Below are 24,940 nucleotides of genomic sequence, written 5' to 3' on the forward strand. Positions count from 1 at the left end.
GGGACAAGACGCCCTCTTCGGGTGCTTGTGCTGGGGGGAGGTCGTGTTTTAGGGTGACAGGGTCGAGTGGCCGCTGTCAGCCTGCCTTTCCCCAGTGTCACCCTCTCCAGATGCTGTATTCAGCGTGTTTTTACTGAGCATCCTTCAGCAGCTGTTCCAGTGGCTCTCACAGTGTGATCCATGGCACGGGATTGGTGTCACCTGAGAACCCACTAGAGACAAATATCCTTGAGCCCCGCCTCGGATCTTCGGAATCAGAAACTCTGGTCTATGGCCCAGAGTCTGTTCAAAGACACCCCCCACCCTCCACCCCCCGCCTGCAGCCACTCAAATGCCTTGGGGATTCAGCAGTGAGCAAAATATTAGACCTCCTGGAATCACTTTTCAGACATCACACTGATTTTATTTTCATTGGGGCTTACTGCTTGGGTGGTAATGATGTCTCAGGGGTCAGCATAACAGAGTCAACCATTCCAAATTCTGTCCTCTATCCTACAGTTTGTCATATTTGTCTCCAAAGTCAGAGGCTCTCTGAGTTTTTCTGGGGAATCCAGTCTGCACCTCTGTTGCAGATCTTACTGTTTACTCTAGGAAACAGCTTCCTTTATTAGTCAATAGACTTACATCATTTTTCTTTAAACTTTAAAACTAAATATAACTACCCTACATGTGGGGCTGCTACTTAGGACATTTTAAATTCCCACTCATGCTTTATGTGTGTCTCATTCAAGTGGTGCAAAACCAGGTTGCACAGCAGGATCTTACTATTTTCCCTAACAGGTAGGGAGAGAACTTTAGGTTCCATCTTTGAACATAATACCTTTCCTCTTGGATGTACTTTGTTGTTTATCTTCCTTATTCCATGACATTGCTGAAAATTGCTGCAGAGGGTCACATCCATTTCTTTGGGAAAATTTTGACAAATTGAAGAGTGCATGACCCATTTGGAGGGTGCTACTCATATATACTACAGCCAGTTCTTAGCACGAAGGAATGCTGGCCAAGTCATGTTAAAATTGGCTTGCATTATGGAAAACATACATTATTGCTTATTAAATACACTATTAACAAATGTAAGATATTAAGAATATTTTGAACCAGAGCAAGAAATCCATGCTGTTCACATGTATTGTTCTACATTATGAACAAAATTGTAAAACATCTCAGAATAAATCACCCATATTTTTTTCTGCTTTTTTTCATAGTTACATAATAATTAACGCAGAATTCTGGAAATGGTCATTGTCGCTACACATACCTATTGTCCACTCTCTACAATGAGCCTCTTGTCACTCTTTAATCAGCAACTTTGTGGGCATTGTTGGTGGTTGTGCAGATATCTGTGTGTTGTTTCAGAGTTTGGTGACATTCAGAGATGTGGCCATAGACTTCTCCCAGGAGGAATGGAAATGGCTTCAGCCTGCTCAAAGAGATCTGTATAGATGTGTAATGTTGGAGAACTATGGCCATCTGGTCTCCCTGGGTAGGTATTCCTCCTCCTCTTCTTCAAGTTATAGTTTGATCTTCAGTATACTGTTGGAAATCTTGATTATCTGGGCAAATATTTCCAGGGGAGGTATAAATTTCTTAAAATTAGTTTTTAAGATGGGGATTGTAACTTTACTTAATCTTTTGACAATTTTCCTACTTCCATTTGATACTTATTTCAATGGCCCGTCTTTTCTTATGATTTAGGACTGATTTTGGATTTATTTCATTTCTTATAAGCAGGTCTTTGCATTTCTAAGCCCGATGTGGTTTCCTTATTGGAACAAGGGAAAGAGCCCTGGCTGGTGAAAGGAGATATGAACAGAGCTTTCTTTTCAGGTGAGTAAGTTTGAGGCTGATAGTGAAAAATTTCAAAAATAAGATGTGGAGATTATGAAGCCTTGCCTGTACCTCCACAAGGGACCACTTCACATATAATTTTTTTTTTTTTTGTACTGGGGTTTGAAGTCAGGGCCTATATCTTGAGCCAATCTACAGCCTTTTTTTTTGTAATGAGTTTTTTCAAGATAGGGTCTCTTGAACTATTTTCCTGGGCTTTGAACCGTGATCTCTCCTGAGTAGCTAGGATTACAGTTGTGAGCCACTGGCACCGGCTTGCAATTATTATTTTATACATTTTTTTCCCTACTTTCTTGCAGAGAAATATGTCTTTTTTTTTTCTTCTTCCCATTGTTAACTCTTTCTGATCTCTGAATTTCATTTCTTTTTGGTTTCTACTCCCTTTCTTCAAATTGGCATATGTTTCTATTGCCAAAAAAAAATCCATATCTATCTTTATCTATCTATTTTTACACACACATTTATAGTGCTATTTAATAATCTTGGAAAGAGTAATTTGTAATTACTTATTCTTTGGCTAATTAATGATTATTCACTCATATAGTCTCTTAATATTTAATGAAAATTTAATCCTGTCCAGACTTTCTCTTAGGTAGTACAGAGACTAAAGGACATAAAAAATGAGTAACTACCAAGGAATTTATGCCCTATAAGATTAAATATGTTTGTAAATAGGAGATTAGCAGTGCAACAATAAGAGAAAAGGAATTTCCAGTTGATGTTTTTGATCTGGATAACTTGGATAGAGATAGTAATAAAAGAATAAATGAATTTAAAAAGGCATTTTTGGAGAAAAGATGATAAGTTAGTTTGAGATATGCTTGGTATAAGTAGAGGATCGTATTTCCAAGTGAGGGTATCCAACAACAGGCTGTTGAGGTGTATCTTAGGAAAAAATTTAGGTTAGAGATGTAGGTGGGAGTAATCTTGCATTAAGAAACAAAACTTGTGTTTATAAGATTAAATGAGAATTGCTCTGAAAGCCTTCTTTCCCCAGATTAGCAATGGAATTGGTGATGAAACTCCTTAAAAATAAACTTGGCCATGCCTCACCCTTGAAGATTCTGATGTACTTATGAAAAGTTCTGTAACTTCTGTACTTGGTTGTGAAGCAAAGATTTAATAAAGATACCATTGATTGCCTTTAGAGAGTGGTCCTGGTGAGAAAAAAAGGGAATGTCTAGGAGGCAGCCGCTTATAGCAGCTGATGAGAGAGGTGAAAAACAGTTCCTAAGGTGAGTGGTAGTAGTGAATACAACAGGGTACAGAGACTTTAGGAGGATGTAAAGAAGAATTCAGGAAGAAGGTATTGATATGGACTGAAGTGATTTGGTGGAACAAGTATAAGGAGACTTCATTTAAAGATGAAAAAAATGTTATCTTCTAAATTGAAAACAAACAAACCTATTTGGCATGGTGGTGCAGGCATGAAATCCCAGCACTCTGGAGACAGAGGCAAGAGGATTGCAAGTTCGAGGCCAGCCTGGGCTATATAGTAAGACCCTGTCTCAGAAAACCAGAAAACAAAAGCAATAAAAGCACATACAAGGGAAGTGAGAGAAAGGGAGAATATTTGGGGAAAATTGTCCCCAATTCTACTATAATATAACTCTTAAAAATTTTTGTGTTGTTCTACTATCTTTTTTTGAAACATTTTTATTGTGAAATTCCATAGACAGTACAGTAATAAGGCATAAATTTAAATGTGAAGCTTAACAAATTATTATAAGACAAATACCCATGTAACCAAGTACTGTAAACAGAGGCCCCTGAGACCTTTCTATGAGCCCATCCCAGTCCCTCAACAAAGGTAATTTCCTTTTATAATACCCATTGAATGTCCCATAACCAAAGTGCTTAGGACCAATTTTTTTTTTGATTTTGTAATATTTGCATGGACTTTACTAGTTGAGCATCCCTAATCCAAAAACCCAAAATCTGAAATGTTCCAAAATCAAACACTTTTGGTATCATCATATTTTATTTTCAGGGTTTTGCTGTTAACCCAACTCTGGCCTCAAGATCTTGATCCTCCTACCCAGCCTCCTCTAGTGCTAGAATTACCGTGTGCCCCATGGCTTTGTGTGTGCTTACATGTGACTGGATTTGTAGATTAGGAATGCTCAACCTGTAGTAATTTCCTTGGATTTTTATAGTTTTATCAGATATTTTTATATCTATTCACTATAGTTTATGTTTGTGATCTTTATATAGCAGGATCCATAATTTTTAAAAAAAGATTTAATGCATTTTGATATTTCTCTAGTCATTTGTTTTATTATGCTACTAGGTGTACCACAGTCCATCTATTCTGCTGTTGAGGACTTCTTGGGTTGTTCTTAATTTTAGAGATACTGCAAACAATACTGCTGTTGTATCTATATCCTGGTACATATTGACACAGGCCTCATGGTATATATTTATGATTGGAATTGTTGGGTTCAGAGGATGATGTACTTCTTTCATGTTATTAGATCATTCCAAAATGTTTCTCCAGTGTTTTTATACTGTAATCCCACAAAAGCAATAAGTGGGTTCTTATTAAGGATCATAATTTATGACATTTACGTGCTTGGGTAGCTTTTGTTTTAAATTTGCATTTCTCTGATTACTGATGAGGTTGATTACTTTTCATGTTTACCTGACATTTAGATATCTCCATTTTGAGCGCCTGTCTAGCAAGCACGAGGCCCTAAATTCAAATCCCAGCACCACCAAAAAACAAAAAGAAAATTTCTCACTAGGTGTTTTGAGTGCAGCACAAGAATTTGCATTTCTCCCAAGCTACCAGCTAATGCTGATGCTGAGCTAGAGTAAACATTTAGAAGTTATCTGCACAGCTTCTTAAAATTTTGAATTTTCTTTGTCAGGTCTCTTTGTGCTTACTATTGAATTTATTCATTTTGTTGTGCACTGATAATTCTATTTTAAAATTGTAGACACATTGATATGTAAATTTCTAAAAATGCTGTATCTTAGCTTTAGCTCGAAAAGACCACATTTTAGCAATAAGCATGACCAGATAAACTAAATTGTAAAAAAAAAATCATTTCCTGTTGTTTGAAAATACCAGTTTAAGATTGTAAAAATGCATAGGTCTTAACAAAAGAATTAGCTGTATAAGAGTACTCCCCTTTCACAGTATTCATTTTTACTTCACTTGCAAATTATTTGCTATGCTGTAGGATTTAACTGTTAGATCAGTAAAAGGCAACTATTTAGGGAAGAGGCAGATAAAAGAAAAAGTAATGTTTTAAGGTAATATTTTAAAGATACATTAAGCAGAATAGTAAAAAATTACTCAAGACTAGCTTGTTTCTCACTGAGTAAAAACAGTGGACTTATATACTGAGCTCCTCTGTCTCAGTTGCTATATTGGTAATCTCTGGGATAGTCATTTATTTTGGTAATCTGCCTGACAGTTGCCACCATTGATTTTCTAATACATTTGTTCTGTGCCTTGGCTTCCATTGTGAGTGACAGGTTTTGTGGGAGCCACACGGTGTTTGGGATCATACACTTGTGGCCCAAGCCCATGTACACTCATTCCTTTCTGGGAAGCAACTTTTGTTGGTACCAAACTGTAAACAAAATGGTTGAGTAGTCTACTGGTTGTAATATTAACTTCTGATTATCGATTTCTCTTTTGGTACATCAGTGACTCCTTTGTTCCTGTCTGTCTGCAAACTAATCATGATCTTGTCAAAAAGTTTGTTAGTTTGCATTTGGAGATCACAAAGATGCTTTCTAGTCCCATAGGCTGACACACCCGCCTGACTGGTGCATTTGTTGATTCTCTCTTGCAGACCATTTTCACTTTGGCCAGTCTTCAATTTTCCTCAATTAGAATGTCTTGTTTGTTTTTCTATGTACTTAACTCCAATGTCAGTGGTTGTATGGAAATCCTTTTGTTTTTAGCCAGACATGCTAGAGATACCAGTATATATTCTGAACCTGAGTCATATTTCCATCCCCAAAAAGATCATTTGTTTTAAATATGTCATGAGGCTTCCTACTGTAATCCTAAATGGCTTTAATAAAGTTGTCAATATTTTCCACTTGAGGCCAGTTTAGCAAGGATTTGTTGACCTTCTTCATGGAACCTAGCTGTAGATTGCTTAAGAGTTTTCAGAGAGTAGTGCCATCTTTTAGGCCCCAATGGAAATTGGTGCCAGTGTCCTACTTGTCACCTCTTGTAATTGTGAAGATCTTCTGCCTTGTGATCGTACTTGGAAGCAGTCTTGCCCTTGACCTCAGCTGAGAGCTTGTGGGAAGGGCCGTTGTGAGGTTGGTTATGTTTGTTTCAGTGACAGAAAGATGCTGTGATTGGTTCAAAATTCTCTTACACTTTGGCTTCCCCTCTCCTGGTCTTGAGGAGTGACCGAGTGAGAGATAACTTGGTGCTCCTTTGTGCAGGGGTATGAGTGGGGCCATTGAGACTCTTCTGACTGGGTGTGAGGAATCTCCCATCCACTCCAGAGTGTGCTGGAAGCACCTCAGCACACAAACTCCCCCTTCTTTGTTTCCTGGGCTTTTGGGAATTGGCCTGGGAGCCTGACCAGTGGATGTTACCACCTCCTGATCTTGAGTTTATTCTTCAGCATCTGTCTCCAGTTTCTTTTCTGTTTGCTCTGTAAGAAAGCTGGTGTCATTTTCATTACAGGAATAAAAATAACCTAACCCTTTCTAGATTGGTTTTCCTGAAAACACTGTAAGGGCTTTTTTTTTTTTTTTAAATCAGTAAAGTTTATTTTGTAGAATGTTTTCAGATTCACAGCAAAATTGAGCAGAAAACAGAGTTCCCGATAGGTCCTCGGTTCCCATAGGTAACTTCCTCCACTATTACACATGCACACATACTTCCCCTACTATAGATACACAATGCTGTTATATATTTATTTATTTATATATTTATAGATATTTATATTTATACATATGTATATATATTGACTTGAGCATCCCTAAACTTTGGAACCAAATACCAAGTACCCGTGGGTACCAAGGGACAATTGCATTCACTTCTCTCGTCTTATTGTATTACTAGGACTTCTAGTACTACGGTGTTAAAAAGCAGTGATGATGGGGACATCCTTGCTTTGTTTCTAATCTTGCAGGATAACTCTATCTTTCTCACCAGTAGGTTTTTGTTGTTGTTTTTAAATAGAGGGGCTTGCTGTGTAGCCCAGACTGGCCTCCAACTTTTGATTCTTCTGCCTCTGCCCCCTAAGTTGTAGGATTATATATGTGTGCCACTACTTCTGGCTTAGCTGTAGGGTTTTGTAGATATAGTTTTGTTTGATGGGACTGGGGTTTGAACTAAGGGCTTGCAAAACAAGTTCTCTATTATGTGGGCCCACCCCTCCATTCCATTTTGCTGTGGTTATTTTGGAGGTGGGGGTCTTAAGAACTGTTTGCCTGGGCTGGCCTCAAATCTCGAGTCTCCTGATCTTAGCCTCCTAAGTAGCTAGGATTACAGTGTGAGCCACCAACACCTGGCTTATATATCTTTTTTTTTTTAATTAAGTTGATGAAGTTCCCCTTTATCTTGTTTTGCTGAGAGCTTTCGTTATGAGTGGGTATGGTAGTCTATTCATGTTTTTTCTGTTGATATATGAATTTACTTGTTTAGCCCATTAATATAATGGATTATGTTAATTAATTTTTAGATGTTGAAGTACATATGATAAATTAAACTTGATCCTGGGATATAATACTTTTTATACATCATTGGATATAATTTGCTAATATAGTAGTCCCTTGCTTTCTATAGGGGATATTCATTCTGCGGCCCCCTCCAGATATCAAAGGCTACAGACACTGAAGTCTTACATAAATTAGCATAGTATTTTCATGTTAAGATATGTATATATTCATACTTTAAATCATCTCTTGATTACTTATAATTCTGAACAATGTGAATAATGTCAAAATATATGTTGTTTATGGAATAATGACAAAAAAGTCTGGACATGTTGAGTACAGATGCAATTTTCTGAATATTTTAAATGTACTTGATCGAATCTATCTATGTGGAGCCATGGATACAGAACATACAGATAATTCTGGCATCAAATTCAGTTTAAGAGGTCTTTTTTTTTTTTTTTGGTGGGACTGGGGTTTGAACTCAGGGTTTTGTACTTGTGAAGTAGGTGCTCTACCACTTGAGCCATACCTCCAGTCCCAAATTCAGTTTAAATAAAGGTGAGAAACTCTAATAACCTGTCATTATAATTACTTATGTTCCTGGTAGTTTTATGTTTACCTCTCCTTCTGTTATTTATTTGTAATCCTTTTTCTTATTCATCCACATTTTTCCTTTTTTGAATTACTGGTCATACCGCTCATATTTCATAGAAATACGAAATAGCTATGAAAGTCATGAAATTGCTAAGTCTGTTTTCCCACTTTAATTCTGTCATTAAAAAAAAAAAAGGGAGGAAATAAGCTGGGTGTGGTGGTGTGTACCTGTAATCCCAACTACTTTTAGGCTGAAGCGTGAGGATCTTGAGTTGAAGCTCAGCCAGGCAAGATAGCAAGACTGTGTCTCAAAAAAGAAAAAATAAAGAAAGGAGAAAAAAAAGGATGAGTGGCTTTTCTTTTGCTCAATATAGGAAAAAAAATTGCTTTGTCTTATGGTATCTTTCAGTGTCAGAGTCAAACATCGAGATCAAAGAGTTTTCTTCAAAAAATGTCCTTTATGAAGATGACTCATCCCAGTACTTGATAGTAGAAAGAATTCCAAGCCAAGGCCCCATGTATTCCAGCTATAATGGAAGGTGGAAGTGCAAAGATGGTACTGAGATGCTACAAGGAAAACAAGGATGTATCAGGCAAGTGACAGTCTGTCATCATGAAGTCTTGGATCAACATATGAGTATCAGTGCTATAGAGAGGCCTTTTGGATGCCATGAATGTGGCAAAACTTTCAGTCGGCGCTTCTCCCTCGTGTTACATCAGAGAACTCATACTGGAGAGAAACCATATGTATGTAAGGAATGTGGAAAGACCTTTAGCCAGATCTCAAACCTTGTGAAACATCAGATGATTCATACTGGAAAGAAACCCCATGAGTGTAAGGATTGTAATAAAACATTCAGTTACCTTTCATTCCTTATTGAACACCAGAGAACACACACAGGGGAGAAACCTTATGAATGTACTATGTGTGGAAAGGCCTTTAGCCGTGCCTCAAACCTCACTCGACATCAGAGAATTCACCTAGGAAAAAAACAATATATTTGTACAAAATGTGGGAAATCTTTTAGCAGTGGCTCAGAGCTCATTCGCCATCAGATTACACATACTGGAGAGAAACCTTATGAATGCAGTGAATGTGGAAAGGCGTTTCGCCGTTCTTCACACCTCACTCGACATCAGAGCATCCATTCAACCAAAACTCCCTATGAATGTGTTGAGTGTAGGAAAGCTTTCCGTTGTCACTCATTCCTCATTAAGCACCAGAAAATTCATGCTGGAGAAAAGCTCTATGAATGTGATGAATGTGGTAAAGTTTTTACTTGGCATGCATCCCTTATTCAGCATACGAAAACTCATACTGGAGAGAAACCCTATGTATGTAAGGTATGTAACAGATGTTTCAGATGGAGCTCAAACCTTGCTAAACACCAGAGAATACACACTCTAGAGAGCCCCTATGAATATGAAAATTCATTTAATTACCACTCATTCTTTGCTGAACACCAGTGAATCACATTGTAAAAAAAAAAAGCTAAGAATGTACTGGTTAGTACAAAAATAAAAACAAAAAAGCAAAAGTAATGCCTTGCTTTCACTTCAGAGAGCTCTTGGAAAGAAGAAGAAGCCTTATAGGAATGTGTTGAATGTGAAGAAATGAGGGCCATACTTTTTTCAACATCCTGGAGAAAACCCCCAGGAATATGTAGGAAAGCCATTAATAGCTGCTCATTATTTTTGCAACATCAGAAGATAAATCATTATTGAGAAGATTCTTCATTTGGTAGGATTCCTTTCTCTACGATGATAAATTTCTCCCAAGGAAGAGTATATTTCCAGTAGATGTGAGGAAGCTTTTAGTTAGATAGAGATCAACCCTCTTTGTACATCTGTCAGCTCAGCCAGGACAAAATGCATGGTTAAGAAGAGCTTTACAGAAAAGGGTATGCTCTTTGGACATCAGAAAATTCACATGTAAATAAAGTGACACAAACATAGTGATTTGGGAATGCCTTTTATTTACCATGCAATATTTATTAGAAATTTAAATTGTCTTGAGGGAGAACAAGCAACTGTAAGGTAAAGAAGGTGACTATGCAGTACTTGAAACCAACATGAGAAAACCAGACTGGAGGAAAAACTTATCACTGTAATGAGCTACAAGACTTCTGTGCAGTCATCCTGGACAGAGCCTGTGGGAAAGTGACTTATCTCGGGACCTGATGAGATTTTTGAAAAAGTGAATTCAGAAAAAGTTACGAGTAAACATATTGACATATACTAATCTTGTACTTGCTGATGTCTTCCACAGCATATGTGATTCTGAAAATGTATCTACCACAATATTGACATCAACAATGAAGATTACTGTGCTTTGTAGAAGTAGTCTACAAACAATTATCTTTAGTTAGCTTACGGTTTTAACTTTGAGACAGAGAGTATGGATTTAAGGTTTTGCTAAATCAAGTTAATCCTTAAATCTGACTATACACTTTCCGAATCTGAAATAAATGTAAGGCACATCACAGGAAAATGCCAAAGCAGTTTCTTCTTTTTTTCTGTTTTCAGCGATAATAGTTTTTTTGTAAGCACATATTTAAAACCACCTGGCCATTATCAGCTGCCTAGCTAGCATACAGCTCACAATATCAGAGTAAGTTTGGTTTTATTGGAAAGCTAAGCACTTTTATGGAAAGAATTAGAGATTTAGGGATAATTTTGAGCATTAATATACTGGCTGCATTGAGGGCATATCTGTAGAAGGCATTATGTGATAGTATTTCATCAGTCATTTTGTTGAAGGTGGAATTTAGAAGCGTTTTAGTCCCAAAGAGTTTTATTTACATGTACTAGAGTTCTAAATGCATTATTGGAAGTGTTATATTTTCTCAAACCTGCATTTGATATGTCACTTTGTATACATAGTCTGAAGCTTTCCAAAGCCTTCCATAAATGGTGTTTAGAAGAGGTTGATAAATCTTAAAACAGTGTGTAGTTTTCTTAATGGCAATTATGTAGTCTCAGAAGATTTCCAAACTCTTTTGTGTCCCATGTAGAAAAATCCATGGCAGTACACATGTGTGAAAATGGAGTTTATTAAAAGTTAGGGAAGAGAGTTATAAAAGGGGTCATGGTGGGAAAGTTAGGTGGAAGCTGAAGCAGAGAGAGTGTCTTTCTCCTTTGCAGGTACTTTTAAAACTTATGCTAACCTATGTGAAGTGAAGAACCTGATGATTCCCAGCCAATAATCGATGAGTGGGGAGTGGCATGGGAGGTCCCTGGGCCAGGTGAAGGTGGTTTTAGTTGTCCCTGTGCTAGAGTGTGAATAACCTACATATATTTGCAATTGAAAACAAGGATCAGAGAAAGAGAGGAGTGTTCAACCTGAAATTCAATATTAAGTCATATATTTGCTAAGAGTCCTGAACTTTCCCTAATTGTAGCCTACCTCAGTCTGGCTCAAACATTGATGAGCAGCATGCTTTAATAGATATTAGTATCCACCATCTGATTTGGGTTTTTTTTTTTTTTTTGGCAGTAGTGGGGTTTGAACTCAGGGCCTCACACTTGCTAGGCAGGCACTCTTACTGCTTGAGCCACTCCACCAGCCATCATTTTGTGGTTTTTTTTTTTGAGATAGTGTCTCCACAACTATTTTTCCTGAACCACAGTCCTCCTGATCATTGCCTCCCAAGTAGCTACAAGTATAGGTGTGATCCACCAGTGCCTGGCTGATTTGGTTTTCTAAGGTAATGGTAGTTTATCATGAGGAAAATCAGATTACCCTGAGCTGTCAAAAATATTAGTAATAACCAGGAAAACTATCTAAATTGGTATTTTTAAGGGTATACCAAATATTCTCCATTTTCTGATCTAGACTCAGACCCCACCCTGCTCTCCACTCAGTATGATCTGGCCTGTAGGAGCTACACTAGACTCCCGTATCCACAGAGAATACATTTCAAGATTCCTAGTGGATGCTTAAAACTGCAAATACTACAAGCACTGGTATACTGTGATATTTGATAAAAACAAATGTGACTAATAGGCAGCATATACAGAATGGATATGGTGGACAAATGGGGATGATTCATGTCCTGGGCAGGATGGAATGGGCTGTGGAAGATGTCAATGTAATTAGAACAGTGCAGTTTAAAACTTAACAGACTGTTTATAATTTTCCATTTAATATTTTCAGACTGTAGTTGACCTCATCATGTAACTGAAGTCATGGAAAGCAAATGCAGATAAAGGGAACTAGTGTGTATCAGAGGTCATCACACTATAGCCTGTGGGTCAGGAATTGTTTATGGTTGTTTACTTGCTATAAGAGCAGAGTTGAGTATATTGCCATATTGATATATTGCCATGAAGACCAAAATATTTTATCTGGCCCATGACAAAAAATGTTTGCCACTTTCTAATTATACCAATGGGCTCCTTTGCCCTCTAGCTTTTGGTTGAATGCAGCCAGTACTGATAACATTTATTTTAGAGAAAGAAAGGAATATCAGAATGGATCTAATATGTGCTCAGCCAACCTCTAGCCTGTGAAAGTTCATAAGATACTGCTTTAAAGAATTAAGCAACACACTGGTGATGGATGTACCACCATCCACAAAGAAGTCTTGTACTTGCCCTCAAGATTGTCAATGATATGGGAGATTCTATAATGAATGTAGGGCCTCATCTTCGGTAGTGATGATGAGATCTTGGCATGGTGGAGGTTGGACACTTTTAGCACAAGAACACAAGGGATGGAGTGGTAATCAGTTTTAACCACAGAGGTCTGGCTAATCATGGTCTCTTAGAGATAAAGTAAGTAGATAATCCACCAAAGTGCTATTTCATCTCTGTAGATGGGGAAATTCTACATCTGCTGGGCAGAAACAAACTGAGATTACCTTAATAGAGTTCACATCCCTGGCTTCCCAGAGAGAAGCCAGTTCATAGTACTAAAGCTTTTCAACTGAGGGGAGCAGGTCTTCTGTTCTTTGAGGAACTTGGTGACAGTTGTGCATGTGTGTACACAGTGAAAAAACTCAGCCAATCTAGATTTCCATACTGAACTTAAACAAAATTGTTGAGTGGTAAGTGCTAACCTGCACAGTTGCCTATTACTAAGAATTTGGGAGTTACCAATTTTTCACTACATTATGAAACCGAAATGAATATTATACATGCTTTTATAAAGAATTGTTTTACAAAAGCTGAGGGAAATATTCTAGGTTAAAGGTTATGAATATTCCAGCTTTGGATACATATTAACTTAACTTTCCCCAGGAAGATTGTTCCTTAGGGGATGTGTTCCAAGACCATCCTCTCTCATGTGTCCCCTTCCCCCATGCCTGAAACTAGAGATAGTATCAAACTATATATGCAGGTTGAGCATCTTAATTTGAAAATCTGAAACCTCAAACTTTTGTACTGTCAACGTGATGCCACAAATGGAAAATTCCACACCTGGTCTCATGTGATAGTCACCATAAGACACAGATTCAATAAAAAATACTGCATTGAGTTACCTTCAGGCTATGTGTTTATGTTGTATATGAAACAAATGAATTTTGTGTTTAGACTTGGTTGCTGCCTTTGCCTGGGCTCGAACTCGCAATCCTCCTGCCTCCACCTCCTGAGTACCTAGGATTACAGGCAATAACCACCTCACCAGCCTAATATAAACATTTTCTTATTTCTGGGTGCACTGGTGCATGTCTTTCACCCCAAGGTACACAGGAGACTGAGACAGGGAGGATCACAGTTCTAGGCCAACTCCAACAAAAAAGGTCTGCAAGACCTCATCTCAACAGAAAAAGCTGGGCATGCTGGAATGTAGCTGGGATGACAGGAAGTATAAATAGCAGGATTGCTCTCCAGGCCAGCCTAGGCAAAAATTGAGACCTTATTTCTAAAATAACTATAGCAAAAGGTTTGGAGGCATGGCCCAAATGGTAGAGTGTCTGCCTAGCGAGCATGAAGCCCCCAAATTCAAAGCTCAGTACTGCCAAAAAATCAAACAAAGAGAACAAAAAACTTTTCTTCTACCATCTAATAATACCACTTCTTTTCCTGGATATCTTCAATTCAATTGAACTCTGTATCCCATTCACTTACTCTTTACTTGATTGTTTCCACTGAAGGGCCCTATTGATACCTGGGGAGGATATTCCTTACAAAAGGCTTAGGTAGTATGCCATCCCTTACTCTTAGCTGACAATCTTAGCAGGAAACCTACAATAATGTGCCTGTATATTCTTTCAGCCGTGAGCAGGGGAAATGGCTACAGGAGACTGAGGTAAGGAGTTTTGAAACTGGTCATAGTGCTACTGTAAGCCAACCAGGGTTCTATTAGTAAGAGGAGGAGGAGGAAGAGGAAATGTGTTTTATGTTAGCAACTAACAGTATTTAACTCAGAAAGTAGCCCTGGGCTGGGGCCAGGGCTCAAACAATAGATCGCCTGCCTAGCAAGCATGAGGCCTTGAGCTGGCAATTCTCCTGCCTCAGCCTGGCAGTCCTGCCTCAACCTGCCAAGGGTTGGGATTACAGGCCTGCACCACCATGGCTCTTTACTTTTGAATGTGGGGTCTTCATGGTCAGTGGTGGACATTCTGTCTTCATTTCCTCTATGCAATCAGTCACCTTCACAAAGCCTATCACAATCTATCCACTGATGTCACTAAAACGTTTATCTCTAGTCTATAGAGGCCTCCTCAGGTCTAGCACTGCATATTCTGTTTTTCTGATGTCTCTCATCCTATAAAGTTAACATGACAGAAACTGCAGCTCTGCCTCTTTCTTCTATTATATGCTCCTCCCGTATTTTGTTTCTTAATGAATTAGAACTGATCTGGTTAGTGTATGCCAGACAAAGAAACAAAATCTCAAGCTTCACTTAGCAGTGAAAACTGGTAATTTCTTCTCTGCCTGGGAATTGCTGGTGCTTGAGTGTTGTGATTACTTCTGCTTCTTTGATGAAGTGCTTCCAGTGACCTCAGCTCTATCTGCATCTCCAGACTAAGCACAAAAACTCTGCCCACATCCCTTTTCCATTCTTCCTTTTCTAGATTTTCTTTTCACATGCATAATCCAACATGACACATTTAACTGTTACTGGCTACTCACATACTGCTTTAAAAAATCATAAGGCTAGTTTTCTTACACAAAAAGATGTCAGCACTGGAGGGCTGGCACAAGTATTTATAGGTGTCACTGACAAACCAGGATTCCCATGGTGACAAGATGCTTTTTCAGCTCCAAGAATGGTAAATTCAAAAGGAGAAAAATGGAGAAAGCAGAAAGGCAAAGTACAAAGGGCAAGAAGAACAAGATGTGTTCCCACTGATACTAGTTTATTTTTGGTTGTTTAAGACTGAGGGATATGGTTACCCTTGGCTACAAGGAGGTTGAGAAAAACTCAAGTAAGTAAATGTTGGTATTCTTAGCTAAAAAATAATACATTGGTAAGGAGGGATGTGTAGTGTTAGGTTAGTAGTTATATCTGCCTCATTGGACCAGAAAAAACTTCAGAAAACACCAATAAAGGGCCAGGTGTGATGGCTCACACCTGTAATTCCATCTACTCAAGAGGTGGAGATTGGCAGGATTGCAGTTCCAGATCAGCATGGGAGAAACATTAGTGAGATCCCCATGTCAAAAAACAGGCCACATGTAGTACATGCCTGTAATCCTAGCTACATGGTAGGCATAGGTAGGAGCATTGCAGTCCAAGGTCAGACAGGGCAAAAAGTGAGACTCTATCTGAAAAGTAACCTAAAGCAAAAAGGGCTGGAGGCATGACCCAAGTGCTACAGTACTTGCCTAGCAAGTACAAGGAAACCCCAGTACCACTGCCCACCCCTCCAAAAAAGAAAAAGAAACTGCCAATAAAGTATTACCAGATACCATGAATGCAATGAGCTGTAACTTTATTCATTTTTTTTTTGGTAGTACTGGGGTTTGAACTTAGGGCTTTGCGATTGCTAGGAAGGTGCTCTACTGTTTGAGCCACACCTCCAGCCCCTATGGAATGCAATGCAATAAACTTAGAACCCAGTAATAAAAAGGAGCTGAAAGTCTTTATACCTATTAGAGTGCCTGCTTTGCAAATGTGAAGGCCTAAGTTCAAATTCCATTTCCATCAAAACAAAAAAAGGATTCTCAGAAAGAAATTAAATTAACCCCCCTGTAAGTTAATGTATGCTAATAAAAATGCTTTCAGAAAAAAATTTAAAAATTGACTATAATTTTTTAAAAGTGCTCATACCTCACATGTCAAAGTTACAACTAGACAATATTTAGAACTCAACCAAAAAAAGTTAACATAGAATAAGTGATTTATAAAGCTAAAGGAATGTTTTCAAGACCGTTTAAAAAATTTTTGGCAGTACTGGAGTTTGAACTCAGGGCTTGGAGCTTGCTTGGCAGAAGCCCGGCAGGTGTTCTATTGCTTGAGCCATGCCTCCAACCCCATTTACAGTCTTAAATGCTAATTTTAGAGAACCATGACTGAAGTAATGAGCTGGAGTCCACCATGAGGCAATGAAAGACAATTCCAATTTCATTAACACAGGTTTTATCTCCCAGTATGAATTCTCTTGTGTACAGTAAGTGAAGAGCTTTGACTAAAAGCTTTTCACATTGAATACATTCATAGGGCTTCTCTCCAGTGTGAGTTCTGACATGCATTCTAAGGGATGAGAGACCACCGAACACTTTCCACAATTACTGCATTCAAAAAAATTCTCTCCAGTGTGTATTCTCGTGTGAATCTTCAGCTGGGAATTTGTGTTGAAGGCTTTTCCATGTCACTCTATGCATTCATAGAGTTTCTCTCCAATGTGTTTTCTTGTGCACAATAAGGTAAGAGCTTGTGCCAAAGGGTTTTCCATACTGATTGCAGTCATAAGGTTTCTCTCCAGTGTGAGTTCTCACATGAGCCTTAAGAGATGTTTTTGACTGAAAACTTTTCCACATTGATTGCATTCAGAGGGTTTCTCTCCTGTGTGAGTTCTTACATGTCTCCTTAAGGTTGAGGAATCATTGAACATTTTCTTACATCCTTTACATACATACTCTTTCTCACCCATGTGACTTTTCTTGTGTAAAATAAGATTAGAAATCCTTTTGAAAGTCTTCCCACATTGCTTACAGTCATATTGTTTCTCACCAGGGATGAGTTTGCTCTTTTTCCTTATGGGGTGAATGACGATAGAAGGTTTTCTTATTTTCTGTACATCCACAGTAATTTTCCACCACAAGAAAATTGTTATACGTAGGAAGCATATCACTATGTTTGCATTATGTACTATGTTTGCAGCATGTGTACTCTTTTTTTTTTTTTGTGGTACTGGGGCTTGAACTCAGGGCCTACTCCTTGAGCCACTCCACCAACCCTTTTTTGTGATGGGTATTTTCAAGACAGGGTCTTGCAAACTGTTTGCCCAGGCTGGCTTCGAACTGTGATCCTCCTGATCTCTGCCTCCTGAGCAGCTAGGATTACAAGTATGAGCCACCAGTACCAAGCAAGTGTATTCTTTTTTGTGCTGTTAGAATTCTCTCAAGATGCCATGAAACTTGATCATATTCATGACTTTTACACAGAGTTTTTCTCGTAATTTTTTAGGATTGAATTATGTTTTAAACATTCAATACCCAAGAAACATTCATAGCAATGTTTAGACACTCCCCGTGAAAAAATAAGTTTTGTTGTAAGGTTAGAATTTTCCTCTAATTTAGAAGAGTCATAAAATCTCTCCTGAGATAGTTTCCTTGTGGGTATAAGTCACTTGGCATAAAGGCTTCTCTGGGATCTCGTGCTGTATTCTGATCTGATGGCATTCCCAGTGTTCTCTTAATGTGGAGTACCAGTCATCCATTATGAATCTTATTTTCACACCACTGGATGGTTTCTCCTCAAAAATATTCTGTGTAAGAGTTGACTCTGGTTTCAAGTTGAATCTTCGAGTCTGGACAGATAGGTTGGGGAAGTCCCTTTTTAATAATTCTTCTTTTTAGAGCCAATGGGGAGTTCACAGAGGGTTACATAACTGATATTTCACTGTGGTGAGATTTCTGTAGTTTTCTAACATTACTTCTCTGAGCAGAGTAGCATCACCCTGTCCTCCTGAGTGAACTCCACAGCCACATCCTTGAAGGTCACAGGTTCCAAAAACCCAGCGACTGTTCTTTCCTCCTCAGATTTCTCATGCAGAAACAGGTAAAGAACCCACTTGAACAAGTCAGTGACTGCCATCTTGTGAGTCTGAAAGTGACATCAACCTTCAGGTTAGGATGTTTCTATTCCTGTTTTTCTAATCCAAATCAGGAAAGGAGTATGTTTCACCAGGCATTTTCCCTGTAGTCAAAGACACCGGCAGAAACAGGGCTGCATTTGGAGTAAGATATAAAAAATTGTGGACCTCCCCCCCACCTCTCAGCAATGTTTAACCAGTTTAAAATAATTTACTAGGATTTGTATTTACAAGCAATGTAGACATCATTGACACCCTTTTAAACTGCAATCCTGATTATCTCCACTGCCTTTTCTTCTCAACCCTGGGTGAAATTAGCTTGCAGTATTTTAAAAAACAGAAAAGGTAAAGTTAAAAAAGAACCAAAGACTCAGGTTGCTTAAGTAAATTTCATGTTTAATTTCGTACTTTTCTAATTAATATTTTAGAATGGAAAAATAATTTTCTTGCTAAGTATCATTGTCTTAGGTAAAGTTATTTATTCTAAACACATCTGTTTTAGGTAAATTTATTTGTTCTATAACTTGGTGTCTAACCCTAACCCCATAATGTTCTATATTGTAACTGGGTGACATCCTACTAAGTAATTTTAATGAGGTCTTAAAGGTGCATATGTGTCTTGAAACAAATATTCATTTGATTGTCTCCAGTTTAATCTCCCTCCCCCCAGTTCATGTTTTCCTGCGATAATTTATACATCTAAAGCCTGAATGGAATCAAGTGACAAAGGAGTGTGGATTATGCTCAAGCTTTAGGAGACTCTAATTAACAACATTACATATTGTACTTCTCTGAGTAATTTGTACAATGACATTCACACAAGTAACAAACAACTAATACATAGGTGAATACAAAGGAAAACACACTCAGGTACTTTAAGGATTATAACAAATCACACGATATTTTTTTCCACCATATTGGGGATTGAATTTAGACTCACCTATGCTAAGAAAGTGCTTTACCACTGAACTGTATCCCCAGACCTTAAGGAAAATAGAATTGAAAGGCACTTTACATGGGCTTAAGCAAAACTAAGCAAATGAAGAAAAAAAAGGCAATTAGTGGTTGAGAGCCTGTAATCTCAGCTGTGGGATTGAGGCAGTAGGATTCAGAGTTGAAGGCCACCCTGGGCTATGTAGTAACATCCTCTGTTAAAAAACAAGTAAAAAGGGGTAAGGGAGAGTTAAAAAAAACAAGTAAAATTTGTACAAGATAAGTAACTGACGGATGTGAGGGTGACCTGACTGCAACACTTGTCACCCTATTGATTGCCAAGGTTCATTCGCCCATCTGGCTGCTGGTGGGGTCTTGTTTCCTTCCTCTCTCACCTCACTGCTCTGTAGGCATCCTTTCCAAAGTTGCTCAATTGGCCCAATAAAGGAGGATCATTAGTAGGTCAAGTGTTTACAAGTAGCTGCTACCCTGCTAGAACCTCCAAACAAGCCCTCAAAGTAACTGATTATGGCTTAGCTACTAGTAAAGACTACATAGTCATCCCAATGAAAAACTGAACATATTCAACCAAGGTTTGAAAACATGAACGTTATCCAATCAAGATTTTTGAAAGAATTACAGTATCTGTAAAAATTACATTGATTTCAGGATGAGTCAAGAAGAAAGGCAGCCAAAAATCTCAACATAATAAAACGTTTAAAAGTAAAGTCTCAAATTAGTGATTAAAAAATATTGAGGGAATTCCAAAGATAACTGATTACATACTTGAAAGTAGTTTCCATGGAAGAGATCCGAGGAGGGTTTTCCTATTTTTTATTTAGAACCTTTAAAAAACATTTGACTTTAAAGTGTACAGGAACGTTTATTGGAGAGTACATAGAAAATAAATGGATTATGTAAGTCAAAAAGAAAAGGGTTTTTTTTTTTTACTTGCAGTTCTGAGGTTTTTAATTAGAGCTTCACACTTGCTAGGCAGATGCTCTACCACTTGAGCTGCTCCACCAGGGTTTTACGTTGGTTTTTGTTGAGATTGGGTCTCGGGAACTATTTCCCCGGGCTGGCTTCAAACCGCGATCCTCCTGATCTCTGCCTCCTGAGTAGCTAAGATTACAGGTGTGAGCCATCGGTGCCCCTCAATAGATTTTTTTTAATTCAACAGAAAAACTACTGTAATAGCCAAAATATAGACTTAAAAACCAAAACACAAATCACAAAATTACCCAAATCTGCATATTTGAAAAGTATCAAATAGTATTAGAAAGTAAGTATGCATATTTGATATGTATCTTGCAGGAGTAATCAACACAAAAATAAGGCCCAGATAAATATTTAGGTTCAAAAAAGAAAAAAAACCCTACAATTTCAACAGCAGTTTTAAAATGTTAAGCAATGGTTTTAAGAATCACCATAAAATGACAGTGCGCTAAAATAGTATGGACAATTTTTGCCCTCAAAAATTTTAGATTACCCATGTTTAGAGAAATAGGTGTCCAAAGAATGACTCTGGAAGAAAACCTAATTTAGTCAGCTGCCGCTTTAAAATGGCTCAGAAGTTAAATGTGGGCTAAGGATTTCGAGTCCAAAGTTTCTCCACACTTTGAAGGGAAAAGCCGTGTTACAGAACAGGAAGAAGGCTAGGCTGTCCCCATCACTCTTCAGGCGTATGACGTCTTGTTCGTGTAGCTGTGCAAGGCTAGTGCAAAGAACATTTGAAGTGCCATCTTAACTCTCAACACTGATGGAAAAAGCAGAGCAAAACGTGAGCAAGCTGAGTAGGGACTGGAAATAAATTCTACGTATCCCGTGCTGGCAGTCAACCAGGAGAGCAAGGACGGGAAGGCCGCCCCCGCGGACAGACCCAGGGTCGGCGGGAAGGAGGTCGTGGGCTGCAGCCTTCTCAGGCAGCGTGTCTTCACGGCCCGCGCGGCCCCGCTCTGCGACCGCTTCCGGGTCCCCTGCAAGACAGAATATGGTAGGGTAGTGCGCACCCACGAGCGACTGGCTCGTGCACGAGCGCGCTCACCTGTCGCAGCGCGAGGAGGCAAGGGCCGACTACAGGTTCGGACTACACTTCCCACGGTGCACGGCGGTCGCAGCCGGCGTCTCCCGGGCGGGGGGCGCTAGTACTGAACGGCAGGGCGGGGCGCATGCGTACTTCAACCAGGGCAGGGACGCGTTGTGTGCGTGCGTGCGTGACGTCAGGCTGACGGGAGTGTCGGCGGGCGCGGTGCCGCAGGCTGGATAGTGTCTGGCTGCCCGCACCTCCGCCGGCGTGGTAGTGGGCTTGTTCCCGCTCCGCCACGGCCTGTGTCCCCGGTCCTATCGTACTGCCGTCGTCGTGCCGGCCGCCCCACCCTGTGGGCTCGCTGCAGGTACACGCGGGTGCACCCTCTTGCGTGTGCCCGGGTGGACGCGAGGGTCGGGCCCGCCACCGCTAGCGTCCCGGGGGACCGGGTTCCTTCGGGAGAAAGCGGCGGCGGCGGCGGCGGGGCCTTGGGTCAGGGACGGCGACGCGCGCGGGTGGCCCTCGTCCCGAGGAGGAAAGCCGTCGCTCTCGCTTCACGCTGGCCTGGGTGGGTGTGGGATGGTAGTGCTCTTTGTTAGCGGACGAGACTGGTTCCTGCAGAAATCGAACCAGTCAGTTCAGTGCTATTCCGCATTCACTTGTGAAATAGGCTTGTTTTATTTCAGTAAGCTTAGCGAAAACAGGAAGGATACGTTTCTATGCTTTGCTCTAATCTAACATTTTAAAATCTGTTTTAAAATGTTTTGTTGCTTATTGAAATATTTACGCAGTTCTCATAAAATTGGCTTTTTCATCAGTATTTTCAGTTATGAGCAATCAGATTTATATGTGGTCTTTAAAAAAAGAACTCAGTGTCTCTAGTCCCTAGCTGTTGCTGCTTCAGCTTGCTTTCTTTTTCTTTTCTTTTTTTTTTTTTTTTTAAACTCAAATAGATTAACTGAGGTCTGTGTGTGTGGGGACAGCTCATATGTTTAATTTGCATATGTTTTATTTCTCTCTTGACACTAGATTTGTTAAATGAATTACAATTACACATGTCATCTAACATTTAGTGTGACTTTTAAGGTTAACATAAATTGTATATGTAGATCCCACCCAAAGTGTATAGAGCCTGTGAAGAATTTCACCTTTAGCTGTACATTAATAGCAGAAGGGGGCTGTTTAAAAAAAAAAGAAAAAGAAAAGGAAAAGGAAGACAGGATGTCACCTAGAATAACAAGTCCTAAGTTAAAGAGGTTGATTGCTGTTAACCTGTCAAATTTAGATCTCCATAGACACCTCCCTACAAAACCCTCTTGTTTTGGGGGTACTAGGGTTTGAACTCAGGGCTTCCTCCTTGATAGGCAGGTGCTCTCTCACCTGAACTACACCCCCAAGCCTTTTTGCTTTAGTTCTTTTTTTAGGTAGGACCTCACTTTTGTCTGGTACCAGACTCAGACTGCTATTCTCTTACCTGTGCCTCCAGCCAAGCTGGGATTATAGGTATGAACTTCCACTCCTGGCTTATTTTTTGAGAAGGGGCCTTAATAATTTTTCCCTCAGCTGGTCTCCCGGATAGCTGGGATTACAGATATGCCTCACCAAGCCCAGCCCTCCCTACCCCCTTTTAAACCATTTCAGCACTACACTTTTCTCTGTAACAGGACTGCTCCTCTTCTGTTTTTTTAAAATTGTCCCTCCATCTTGCAAAGCTTCCTGAATAGCAAATTACACATCCTGCCTCTTTTTTAAGAAACATTCATTTGTTTTTCATTCTTTCTCTCAGTACTTATTTCTTGAGCTCTTGGCATTTGCCAATCTTCAGGGCAGGGACTTGACATAAACATCATAAATGAGGATGTTTGTTTAGTAGTATTGTGTATAAGCATTGTCTTGAAATTCTGTTCAGGACAGTGCTTAAATACCTATGGAAAAGAGATTTCAGAGTTATCCTTATAAGTCCCCAACACATATGAGAGATTTAATAACAATACGTTTTTAGTGAAGTAACTGAAAAGGAAATCTGTATTAATAGATGGTCTTTCTGTCCTCAAAAGCAAGTTAGTACATACCTTTGTAAAATCAAAAATCCATTCACAATAGGAGGAAAATACCTAACATTAATTTGTTTTTGATAGTACTGGAGTTTGAACTCAGGCCTTTGTGCACTCTCCCCCTTGAGCCACACCTCCAGCCTTCTAACATTAATTTTAGCTAGAAGTGTGATCTGTATGAGAACACCTCAAAACCTTACTAGAAATGTGAAATAGAAATGAAGGGCAAATGAGTAAAAAACAGTTCTTTTTTTTAGTTGGGCCCCAGTGGCTCACACTCATAGTCCTAGCTACTCGGGAACCTGAAATTGGGAGGATCCATGCCTGCCCAGGCACATAGTTCAAGAGACCCCTCCCATATCCAAAATAACCAGAGCAAAATGCACTGGAGGTGTTGTTCAAGTGGTAGATCACCTGCTTTGCAAGTGTGAAGCCCTGATTTCGAATCCCAGTCCCGCCAAAAAAAGTTCTGTTTTTAGATTAAGTTCACTTGACGATAATCTTTTTTTTTTTTTTTTTGGTGGAACTGGGCTTTGAACTCAGGGCTTTGGGCTTACAAAGCAGGTGCTCTGTTGCTTGAGCCACATCTCCATCCCTAACTGGAATTTCTTTTTTAGGAAACAGTTGTAGAACATTTTTATTAGTATATGATAGGTACACATGGGATTTCAGTGTGATATTTCCATATACACATGTATTATACCCCCATTTGGTTCATGCCCTTTGTTACTGTCCCTCCTACCCCATTCTCCTTCTTAAAGTGACTTCAACACATTTCAATATTCCATATTCATATATGTGTAGAAAATATATCAACTATAGTCATCTTCCTTTACCCTCTTCTTTTACCTCCCCCCCATTAGTGCAGTACCCTGAACGTGATGTGGTTTACTTTCCTGTCTTTCATTATTTAAGTGTCTGTTCCTTGTTCATTAGGGACTTTGCCTTGGTATTATACTTGTAAATATAATTGTGCTTATATGAGACTAACCCCCTGCACTACTCTTCTTCACCCTTTTCCTCCTGCCCTGTATTGATCAACAGTTTTCAGTGTGTTTAGTTGTGTCTTGTTCTTAGGAAACACTTTTAAACACGTCTTTTGTATCACAAACTACAGTTACAGGGTTAGCATATGAAGATTGTTAGCTCTTGGTATATTCTATCTCCTTTTTAAAAAAATTTTATTGTTTTTACATTATATGTGTAGACATTGTTTGGGCCACCCCCTGCCCCCTGGAATTTTTTTTAAGGATCCCATGTACCTTATTCTTTCCTTCGTATCTTCATGCCTTGTAATGTTTTTGAGGTGTCTCTTACCTTTTGTTCGGTTTTGAGTAGAAAAGCATTTGTTAAAGGAGAACTATTTCTAGAAATAATGGGCTTCCTTGGTTTTCATCAAGTAATAATTCAAGCACCACAGCCTTATAATACACTGTAGTTTAAATAACATTTTAGGCTTTAAAAGCACTTTTTAAGGTAAAAGGGTTTCCACATTGTTAACATTTCTCTTCGTTGCCTACAGTAATTCTGCTTTCACCTGCAGTACTCATTCTAGCATGTCTTCTGTTAGCCAGGGCTCTTCAAAAGTTATTTGATATACTTGCACACATGAATACAAAGTCTTTTTTTTTTTT

General features: G+C 39.0%; 2 protein-coding genes, 1 long non-coding RNA gene and 1 pseudogene across 9 annotated transcripts in view; 2 read left to right on the forward strand and 2 right to left on the reverse strand.

The window, feature by feature from the left end:
* Positions 1-9,623, forward strand: part of LOC109674196 (uncharacterized) — a 60,519-nt gene extending 50,896 nt beyond the window's left edge. Inside the window, exons 2-4 of one of the 4 annotated variants that reach the window (XM_074060976.1) lie at positions 1,357-1,483; positions 1,729-1,827; positions 8,495-9,623. In XM_074060976.1, the coding sequence (XP_073917077.1) occupies positions 1,357-1,483; positions 1,729-1,827; positions 8,495-9,555 (1,287 nt within the window). In that variant the 3' untranslated portion in view covers positions 9,556-9,623. Of the gene's footprint in view, positions 1-95; positions 1,484-1,728; positions 1,828-3,013; positions 3,084-8,494 lie in introns of those variants that run through there. The other 3 variants (XM_074060977.1, XM_074060978.1, XM_074060979.1) reach the window with 3 other exon arrangements.
* Positions 5,146-6,151, reverse strand: LOC109674195 (calponin-3 pseudogene; annotated as a pseudogene).
* Positions 9,624-18,668: 9,045 nt separating the features above from the next.
* LOC141418852 (uncharacterized) lies at positions 18,669-21,391 on the reverse strand. The gene is made up of 2 exons (XR_012443514.1): positions 21,271-21,391; positions 18,669-21,202 (listed from the first exon to the last, which is right to left on the reverse strand). It is a non-coding gene; the product is annotated as an uncharacterized lncRNA (long non-coding RNA).
* A 62-nt stretch (positions 21,392-21,453) lies between these two features.
* The window catches only part of Znf10 (zinc finger protein 10), a 28,766-nt gene continuing 25,279 nt past the window's right edge, over positions 21,454-24,940 (forward strand). For all 4 annotated transcript variants that reach the window (XM_074060969.1, XM_074060972.1, XM_074060970.1 and 1 more), the window contains exon 1: positions 21,454-21,619. The gene's annotated coding sequence lies outside the window, so the exon portion shown is untranslated. The remainder of the gene's footprint in view (positions 21,620-24,940) is intronic.

This window comes from Castor canadensis, chromosome 18 (genome assembly GCF_047511655.1).
Source record: "Castor canadensis chromosome 18, mCasCan1.hap1v2, whole genome shotgun sequence".
Taxonomy (NCBI): Eukaryota; Metazoa; Chordata; class Mammalia; order Rodentia; family Castoridae; genus Castor; species Castor canadensis.